This window comes from Myotis brandtii, unplaced genomic scaffold (genome assembly GCF_000412655.1).
Source record: "Myotis brandtii unplaced genomic scaffold, ASM41265v1 scaffold18, whole genome shotgun sequence".
Lineage (NCBI taxonomy): Eukaryota > Metazoa > Chordata > Mammalia > Chiroptera > Vespertilionidae > Myotis > Myotis brandtii.
Window position 1 is genome coordinate 2,752,824 of NW_005356674.1, and position 11,014 is coordinate 2,763,837.

The 11,014-nt window shown below is 36.4% G+C and overlaps 1 protein-coding gene across 10 annotated transcripts in view; it reads left to right on the forward strand.

The window, feature by feature from the left end:
* The window catches only part of STAG1 (stromal antigen 1), a 237,727-nt gene that overhangs the window by 100,024 nt on the left and 126,689 nt on the right, over positions 1 to 11,014 (forward strand). For all 10 annotated transcript variants that reach the window (XM_014537494.1, XM_014537495.1, XM_014537497.1 and 7 more), the window contains 2 exons: positions 5,328 to 5,479; positions 8,130 to 8,203. In XM_014537494.1, coding sequence (XP_014392980.1) covers positions 5,328 to 5,479; positions 8,130 to 8,203 — 226 coding nt within the window. The remainder of the gene's footprint in view (positions 1 to 5,327; positions 5,480 to 8,129; positions 8,204 to 11,014) is intronic.

Sequence of the window (11,014 nt, forward strand, 5' to 3'; positions counted from 1 at the left end):
CCAAAGAACTTGTATGCATGCATATAAGCATAAGTGATGGATGTGGACAACAGGGGGGGGAGGGGGAGGGCAGGATTGGGGGGATAAGGACACATTTGTAATACCTTATTCAATAAAGGGAAGAAAATTTTTAAAAAGATAATTATAATAGTACTTGATAGAGTTGTGAAGTGTAAATGAACAGGTATGTATAAAGAGCTTAGAAGAGTGGCACATAAAAATAAAAAACACATTCCTTTTGCATAAATACTAGCATAATATACACATTGACAGGCATCTTGCTCCTGCCCTTCCCCATAAACAAGTAACTTGGTGGGCTTTTCTTTACAGCACACAAAATCATGCCACTTTTTCCTAATGACTGAATAGTTAACCATTGGATGGATGTGCCATCCAGTTTTTGTGTCTAAATACCAGTATCTTTGATGATGACTTCCAAATGTTATATCTACTAGACATTTCTACTTACTAGTAGATACCTAATAACCACAAAAATTCTCTTCTTGCATTTTCTATTTATCTCAATTCCTACATTATAATCCTGTATCATAAAGAGCTAACATTCAAATGGTCCTTGTGCCCTCTCACCGGAACTGCTCAGACACTCAACAATGGGGAGAGAGGAATGGGGACCAGCCAGGCACAAATGAACTCGTGCAAAAGGAATGGGGGAGGGGGGTGGGACCAGCCAGGCACAAAGGAGCTCGTGAGAGAGGAATGGGGACCAGCCAGGCTGCGGCCCAGGAGAGGGACAAGCCGCATGCCCCGCGGTCCCGGGCACTAGTGGCTGCACCTGCGCTTGTGGTCCGGGAGAGGGATAAGCTGTATGCTCCGTGGTCCCGGGTGCCTGCGGCTGTGGCCCAGGCGAAGCCGCCCACCCACAGTCCCCTGCAGCTGCGGCCGGCCTGGGTCCTGGGTGTCTGTGGCCGGCCAGAGGGAGGGAAACCCGGGTCCTGGATGCCTGTGACCGGCCAGAGGAGTGAATCCTGGGTGCGGGGCAAGGCAGAGGCGGTTAGAGGCAATCAGGCCAGCAGGGCAGCAGTAAGGGGCGATCAGGCAGGCAGGTAGAAGTGGTTAGGGGCGATCAGGTAGGCAGGCAGAGGGGTTAGGGGCAATCAGGCAGGCAGGTGAGCAGTTAGGAGCCAGTGGTCCCGGATTGCGAGAGGCAAGTTGGACATCCCCTGAGGGGCCCCCCCCCCCAACCCCTGTGCACAAATTTCATGCACCAGGCCTTTAGTCTATTATATTATAGTTCTACCTTAAAAATATATTTCACATCTAAACATTTTTCTGTACCTATTGCTACAACTTATATCCAAGCTAACTTTGCTTTACTGAGTTGCTCAAGGCCAAAATCTAGTCATCATTGCAACCATTCATCAAAATATAGGGTGTCCCCCAAAAATTTATATACACTCACTTTGAATAATTATAAAGGCAGTGTTTATTACAATACATTTCATTTTCTTTTAACCTATTTTTATTTATTTTTTTTAATCCTCACCTGTGGAGTGAGGATATTTCTTTGATTTTTAGAGAGAGTGGAAGGGATGGGGAAGGAGGGAAGAGAGAGAGAGAAACATTGAGTTGTTAGAGACACATTGATTGGTTGCTTCCCGCTCATGCCCTGACCAGGTCCGGGGATTGAACCTGTACCCAAGGTACGTGCCTTTGACCCAGAATCTATCCTGAGACCCTTCAGTCTCAGGGCCTACACTCTAACCACTGAACCAAACCAGCCAGGACTTATTTTCAAAATTGAGCTACCAGCTATTATAGTATGTATACTTTTAGCGGGGTGGGGATACCCTGTATTTTCAACTCTCTCTTCGGTGTACTATTTGTTCTCTCCTTTTCTCCTTTTACTGTTCTATAGTCTGTTACCCAGAAGTTTAGAATGTAAATCAGAATATTTCTCACCTCAAATTTTCCAGTGGGTCTTACCTCACTTAGATTTAATCATGAGATCTTATTTGATCCTAGTAGAACCCTTATAATGTGGCCCCTTGATTTTTTGCTTCAACCTCATCTCCTGCCTATTTCTATGCTTTAGCCACACTAACCACCTTGCTCTTTTATGAGTGCCCTCATAACAATTTACCTCATTGCCTTTGGAACACTGTTCTGTTATACATGCTTTCTCACTCACTTCATGCTTAAACATGAGCTCTTCAAAGAGGCCTTCTTGCCTGACAATCCTCTTTACTCATTATCCTTTTACTATACTTTTTTTAAACCATACTTTAGTTTTCTTGATAGATATTTTCATTATCTGACTATTTTTCATTTATATATTATCTGTTTGTTTATTCTCACTAGGGAGTAAAAAATATGAGGGCAGGTACTGTCTTGTGCACTTTTTTCTTTTTTCTTTTTTTCTGTGCACTTTTTTACTTCTAGTACTCAGCATATGTTGGGTTGACCAATGAATGGGGAAGCAATTAAGTGCTTCTTGAACTCTCTGTGGTGAAAGACTAGTTTTTAAATTACCAACCTGTTATAATCTAGTACTTGTAAAATATAATACAATTATTTTCAAAATAAATAGTTTTAGTGTCATTTCATTACTAGATTCAACAGACATAGATTACTCTGTCAAATTATTTACAAACATTTCTAAAAATGCATGCTCATATTTAGTTTTGGATATTTAGTTTGGATATTTAGTGAGTTCATTTTTTATAACTGATTTGTACTTAAATTGAAGTGGTAACAAGCCGTTTTTTGCAAACTACACTTCTGAGTAGCACAAGTTTACCATTCTATAGAACTAGAACAAGTAGTAGTCAACAGTTAAAATTCGAAGGATAAATGAAGTATTCTTTTTGGTTGACAAGGAGAAGGCACTTAACAGCCCATGTAACAGAATTCAGCCTGAACTCCCATATGATTATTCATTTATAAAATGGTTCTGTTAGAAATGCCAGTAAAATGTAATTAGTGCTCACACTATGCAGAAATGAGTCTTTTTTTTAGTAGAGTCAATTAGACATCACAATCCCCATGCTGTATCTATGTCTTTAAGTTGGAAGTCTTTCTTTAATAGCTATTTATTTGCTATGTGTTGGTGGTATGTTAAATAAAAGTTTTAGTGAAGTATATGTTTACAGATTCATAAATATTTTGTCTCAGTAAATACTACTATATTATATCTAATACTTTTCTGAAAATGTTTTGATTATTTTGCATTTTTTCATTGTTTTAGTGTGTTGATTTATTTTGTTTATATATAACTAGGATGGGTGGCAAGTCATTACATAATGACAGTTGGAGTTTGGGATCTAGGTTCACAAAGAGATACATAGCTGAAAGCAAAAGCTATTAAATTCAAGAAAATATGTATCTCAGCTTCCACTGGTGAATTCCATCCAGGGTTGGTGTTAATTTTAATGCTTTCCAACTCCTTGATCTTCAAGTCACTTTGTTTTAGAGAACTAAAAGTATATAGTAAATTAAGCTTCATTGGGTAAGACTTTGTATGCTCAGGACATGCTCTGTTAAACTATTATCCCTGACTTGGGCAGTTTGAATGCCACAGTTCCCTCATGTTCTTTAGCTCTTTCCCTTTTTTATACAGATTAATTTAAAAGGTGCTTTTATCCTTCATAATATTATCAGATATTCTGCTCACAATGTGTAAAATGCTATAAAATTACTAGCCTATATTTTGAAACAGAATATTTCTCACTATATTGAGACATTGTATCTCAGGAAAAAGAAAACATTTTCATTAAATACATTTCTAAATGGACTCTATAACGTTAATACATTTGTTTTCAGGATTTATGTCTTATATTTTGATTTAAGGGCAGTAGCAATCACTATTAACATGGAGTTAGCCAAAATGTAGATAGAGTTTCAGAATAACAGTGAGAGAGAGAGAGAGAGAGAGAGAGAGAAGATAGGTAGGTAGGTAGGTAGGTAGAGATATAGCATTCTGTATATACTAGAGGCCCGGTGCATGAAATTCATGTATTGGGCGGGGGACTGGGGGGGGGGGTGTTCCTCAGCCTGGCCTGCACCCTCTCCAATCCGGAACCCCTCAGGGGATGTCCAACTGCAATCCAGGACCACTGGCTCCTAACCGTTCACCTGCCTGATCGCCCCTAACCACCTCTGCCTGCCAGCCTGATTGCCCCCTAACTGCTCCCCTGCCGACTTGATCACCCTCCTAACTGCTCACCTGCCTGCCTGCCTGCCTGTCACCCCTAACCACCTCTGCCTGCTGGCTGGATGCCCCTAACTGCCCTCCCCTGCTGACCTCATCATCCCTAACCGCCTCTGCCTCGGCCCCGCCACCGTGGCTTTGTCCAGAAGGATGTCTGGAAGATGTCCGGTCTAATTAGCATATTACCCTTTTATTAGTATAGATGTTTATATATGTATTTAAAGGGAAATAGTGACATTTTAAAAGAAATGCATGCTCATATTTAGTTTTGGATATTTAGTTTGGATATGAAGATAAGTGGATCAATTTTTCCAAAACACTGATCAGTTCATTTTTTATAACTGAACATTTGTTTTTGCAGGTGAATAACCTTAAAAAAATGAGGGAAATTATTTTATCAACACCACCCCTCTTATTCCTCTACCAATATTTTCTACATTTTCACCATCTCAATAATGAATATAAATATGAATAGACAAAAGTTTAAGGTTTATGTCATACCTGTTTCTCAGAGCACTTGAAACAGAAGTTTGAAAATATTTAACAGGACTTACAAATACAAGTGAACATTTAAAAGTACGTTAACACTATGACTAGGGAAAATAGGTCAGTCAGAAATTCACAGAATACATTTTTAATGAATTTAATGAGATTGGTAGGATCAGTCTATTTTTCAGGGATTGGAGGTTATGTTATGCCATTCACTGAGGTGAGCAATACAAGCAGAGGATCCATCTTCGGGGTACAGATCATGAACTGATTGATGCATCTACCTAATAAAGAAAGGTATTAAGGAAGCAATTGTATATACAGAGCTGGTGGTCAGAAGAGTAGGTTTGATTAGTATGCTCTCACTAAGGTGTGCATATTTGAGGACTCAGGAGATTGGTTGTAGAAGATACTATCTAAATCCGTCATGCTGATGGTTAGTAGGATGAGGCTGTTTTTAAGTGGGAAAGGTTAATGAGCCAAACTCTAGTGACACTGTTTCAGAGTACGATGACAACTTCTATAAAATAATTTTTCTTTTTCTTTTTAACTTAAATTATGCCTGGATTATAAAACAAATTCTTTTCATCTGTTTCCATTATAAATTTGTAACCTTATGGATGAAGTTCTGATTCATAGTTGAATACTATAGTCTTCCTTTATTTTATAGCCATGAAGCTCATGACTGCTCTGGTGAATGTTGCCTTAAACCTCAGTATTCATCAGGATAATACACAGAGACAATATGAAGCTGAAAGAAATAAAATGATTGGGAAAAGAGCCAATGAAAGGTTGGAGTTACTACTTCAGAAACGCAAAGAGGTAAGTTTCATGATATTTGAAATTCTTATGTTATGTAAATGTGTAGGAAATATATATCATACTGGATTTTTTAATTCCCTGTAAAACAGACTGTGTATTTTCTTAATTTACTTTTTAAAATTGTATTATTTGATCTCAAAGTTTTAAAATGAAACTACAGTATTCAGCCAGTGATTATCTGAGTGCTGTCTAATGGCAGAAGAGAATCACAGAACAATTCTACTTTTGAAAACAGGTGTTACAGGAGTTAGGGTAACTCATAAACATTATCAGGCTATGGCCAAAGAAAACATGATAAGTATTAACATAAGAACTAAGAGCCAGCAAAGCCTACATTTCTAGGAGAAAGCCGAAGCCTTCACATTAGCTAAATATATAAGGCACTCTTGTGAATAAGATCAGTCTTAGTTTTACAATGAAATTTTCATATGTGTTGAAAATTACTTTAAACTAGATTTTTAGTAGGTAATATTTTTATTCAATACGAAATAAAATTTTAGATCTACAGTATTAGTGTATATTTTAACTTGAAAAAGGATTAATATCACATTGCTATAAATTTTTATCAATGCATAATGGCTTATAACAGGCAATAAGAAGCAGCAAGCTTATGATTAAATTATTATCCATTCTGTATTAGCATGCTAGGGCTGCTGTAATAGATACCACAAACTGAGTGGCTTAAAGAAAAGGAATTTTTTTCTCAGAGTTCTATGGGCTACAAGTCAAAGATAATTCCAGTCTTTACATGGCCTTCTCCCTGTGTGTGTGCAAGTTTCTAACTTTCTACTTTTTCTAAAGAAACCCCTCATATTGGATTATGGGGCCACCCTACTTTGGTGTGGCCCTATCTTAGCCTACAACCTCTGCCACACCCTATTTCCAAATAAGGTTTGATGTAGCAAGGGTTAGCACTTTAGCATATGAATTTTTGAGGGGTACAATTCAACTCAGAACACATACTATATTTGTAATACTATGGGAGTAAATTTTGGAACTGTGGCTTCAGTAAGTACTACTAACCAAACTATATACTTCTTATAAATTAATTTTTTTTAATAATAAGTGCAAGAAAAGTGTAACTTACAAGTAAGTTGCAATATTATGAATGCTTTACCATAAAGTTATTCTTATTTCAGTCGAACCTGAAACAGTATACAGCAAAAAAATAAATCTGGCTCTGATTGAGTGGCTCAGTCCCATATACCAAGGGGTTGTGAATTCGATTCCAGGTCAGGGCACATACCTGGGTTGTGGTTTGATCCCTAGTTGGTGCATGTGTGGGAGGCAACCAATCAATGTTTCTCTCTCTCTCTCTCTCTCTCTCTCTCTCTCTCTCTCTCCCTCCTTTTCCTGTCTCTCTAAAAATCAATAAAAACATATCTTCAGCCCTAACCGGTTTGGCTCAGTGGATAGAGCATCAGCCTGCGGACTCAAGGGTCCCAGGTTCGATTCCGGTCAAGGGCATGTACCTTGGTTGTGGGCACATCCCCAGTGGGGAGTGTGCAGGAGTCAGCTGATTGATGTTTCTCTCTCATTGATGTTTCTAGCTCTCTATCCCTCTCCCTTCCTCTCTGTAAAAAATCAATAAAATATATTTTTAAAAAAACAAAACATATCCTCAGGGGAGGATTTAAAAAAAAAAAGTCTGAAGGAATAAGTCTGAGGAGTTTTGCCACATTGGAGTATGCAGTTAAAGCCAGTATTTCACTGAGTATTAATACAAAACAAATTAGAATAAGAAATACTACATTGAATGTAATTTTATATCAGTGTTTTTATTCCTTTTGAGCAGTGAATAAACTCAAACTTTAACTCTCATCAGTAGTGTTGCCTGAAATTTATTATCTTTGCTGTAGTGTTTTATTTTGTTGCTACATTCCACCACTGATGGCTAGGAACCTTGTTACTTTCTATTATGCCTCCTATACTGGGAACTTGGCCTACTCTAAGTCTTGAGCTAATCAGATGTAAAGTCATATTTGGATACTTTAGGTAGAATAGGAAATTTCTTCTACAGTGGCAAGTATGTTAATCATGGGAGATCTGTTGCCAAGAAAGGCAAAATCAAGCCAGGGACCTGGTTTGGACAAAAAAGTTTAGAAATTGAGGACTATTCCCAAAGCTAATGATATTTTGGAGATAGGAATCTCACCACCTTAGCACCACTCCTTTTAATGTCAAGAAAGAGAGAGAGGTTCTTAATCCACTAGTATAGTTGTAGAAATAATGCAAGAATACTGGTAATATCATATTGCACAATAAGTGAGAAAAAGGATTGATAATTATTCAAAATGAGAATAACCAGTTATTAAAAACAATTGGAACTCATTATAAATCAGATATTTTTAACCTGTGTGCCTCAAGAGGCATTCTGGTGTGCCACAAGAATTTTTAAAACATGCAATACCTGACTATTTAGTTAGGAGCACTGACCTATTTTCCCTGAGATTGTCAAACACAACAATAGCCATCCGGTGTGAATGAATCAAAATTATACCTGTTTTTTTGTCAGATGGGCAAAAAAAAATTTTGGGTGTGCAGCAGAATTTTAATAATTAGTTTGTGTGCGCCGTGAGATGAAAAAGGTTAAAAACCACTGTTCTAAATAAAATGATCAACATTTTAATTAATTTATTTTTTATTTCAGCTACAAGAAAATCAGGATGAAATCGAAAATATGATGAACTCTATTTTTAAGGGTATATTTGTTCATAGATACCGGTAAGGGATTTTTAAAATCATTTAGAAGATTTTTAACTTATAATTTATTGCTTCTTTGTAGTTCTAGGTAGTTCTAGAGATATAAAACTCTGTCTTGATTTGTTTTCTGGAAAACACCTTTGGTTATAAAAGCTAAATAAATGTTACTGTTATGCTGTTACTGCCACACTCTTCCAAATTCAGAACATAACACTGTTAGAGGCACCCTCTGTACTTGCACTTGTATTGATGGAATAGGTAGTCTTAAGTTTATGTGCCCTTAATAAGATGTGATTGTCTTGATAATTGCCTTGCTTCCTGTCTTGTGGTACTCACCTTGTTCCATGATCAAATTAACCAGCAGTCTGTGAAGATAATACAACTTCATAACATTATTTTTCTTTACCTTCAACTATATGCATGAAAGTAGAAGCATAGCATTTCCCAACTATTTTTATCATGCTACATTGCAAATGAATTTAGGTTGTCTTTCTGTGAAACCTGTGAACTTTAAAAACATTAACCACATTATTAAAGAGCATATTTCACAAGAATTAGTGGCTCATATACATACACTTGTTACCTTCTGTTAATTATACATGCTTACTTTGGGTTTCACTTTCTCTGTTCTTTAGTTTCTCAAGGTGGAAACTGAGATAATTGGTTTGAAACTTTTTTTTTCCTAATATAGGAATTTAGTCCTATACATTTCTCTCTTAGCACTACTTTAGCTATATCCCCTAAATTTGCACATGTTGTGTTTTCATTTTCATTCAGCTCAAAATATTCTTATACTTTGGCTCATTTCTTTGACCCATGGGTTATTTAGAAGTGTGGTATTTAGTTTGCAAATATCTGAGATCTTTCCAAATAATTTTCTGTTACTGATTTTTAATAGTTCCATTGTAGTCAGAGAACATACTTTGTATGATTTGAATGTTTTTAAATTTATTGAGATTTGTTTTATGGTCCACAATATGGTCTATCTTGATAAATGTTTTAGTTGCTGAGGAAAAGAATGTGTATTGTGCTTTTTCTTTGTATCAATTAGGTCAAAATTTGTTGATAGTGTTGTTTAAGTCTTTCATCTTTACAAATTTACTGTTCTGAGAGAACTTTTACAGTACTTTTTTGTGTTTATGATACAATGTATTATCACATAAATGACTTGCAAATATTCCCCCCCCCCCCCCCCCCCCCCCTTTTTTTCTCTTTCTGTTTTGCTTCATAATGCCTTTTGGAGAGCAAAAGCTTTCCATTTAAATGAAGTCATTTCTTGATTTTATTTCTGTGGTAATGTTTTTGATGTCATATTTTTTTTAAAATATATTTTATTGATTTTTTACAGAGAGGAAGAGAGAGAGATAGAGAGTTAGAAACATCGATGAGAGAGAAACATCAACCAGCTGCCTCCTGCACATCTCCTACTGGGGATGTGCCCGCAACCCAGGTACATGCCCTTGACCGGAATCGAACCTGGGACCTTTCAGTCCGCAGGCCGACGCTCTATCCACTGAGCCAAACCGGTTTCGGCTGATGTCATATTTTGAGCATTTAGTCTAACCCCAAAATTTTCTTCTGCGTTTTATTCTAGAAGTGTAATCATTTAATCTTTTCAGTTAAGTTATGAACCATATATAAAATTAATTTCTGAATATGGTACAATAATAAAGATGTAAGTCCAATTTTTGCATATGGATATTAATTTGTCCAAGCACCATTTGGTGAAAGACTATCCTTCTCCAATTGATTTGTCTTGGCACTGTTCTTGAAAATCAAATGACCATAAATACTGTACAAGGTTTTACTTCTGGATTTGCTAATCTGTCTGTGTTTATACTCATACCAACTATATTTATTACTTTAGCTTTAGAGTAGGTGGGATTTTTTTTAGCTTTATTGATTTATAATTGACATATAGCATATGTAATTTCAAGGTATACAATGTGATGATTTGATACACATATATATTGTTAAATAATGATGACAGTAAGGTTAGTTAGTACCTCCATCACATCACATACTAGTAATTACCTTTTGTGTGTGTGTGTGGTGATAACAATTTGAGATGTACTCTCAGTAACTTTCAAGTATGTAATACAGTATTGTTTTCTATAGTCACCATACGATACATTAGATCCCCAGAACTTATGACCATTTTCCTTATTTTCCCCAATACTCCCCCCCTCCCACCCCTCCAAGCCTCTGGCAGCCACCATTCTGCTCTCTCTTTCTTTGAATTTGACTATCTTAGATTCCATATTTAAGTGAGAACATACAGTCTTTTATAGTAAGTTTTTAATATCAAGTAGTGTTAAGTCCTCCTCCTTTGTTCTTTTTCAAAATTGTTGTGATTATTATACCTCTTCCATTTTTCTATGTAAATTTTAGGATTAGCTTGTCAATTTTTACTCAAAAGCTTGTTGGGATTTTGGTGGAGAATATAAGGAATCTGTAGACCAGTTTGGAGAGAATTACCCTCTAAATAATACTGAATCCTCCAATCTATGATTGCATCTTAATTTATTCAGATATCCTTTAATTTTTCTAAGGAATTTTTTATGATTTTTCAGTGTACAATTTTTCAGTGATTTTATTTTTATGTTATTATTGTAAATGGAATTGGTTTTTTTTTAATTTCTGTTTTGTTTTGTTTTTTAATATGTTTTTATTGAATTCAGAGAGAAAGGCAGAGGGAGAGATAGAAACATCAATACTGAGAGAGAATTGTTGATTGGCTGCCTCCTGCAAACCCCACACAGGGGGATGGAGCCTTCAACCCTGGCATGTGCCCTGACCGGGAATTGAACCGTAATCTCCTGGTTCATAGGT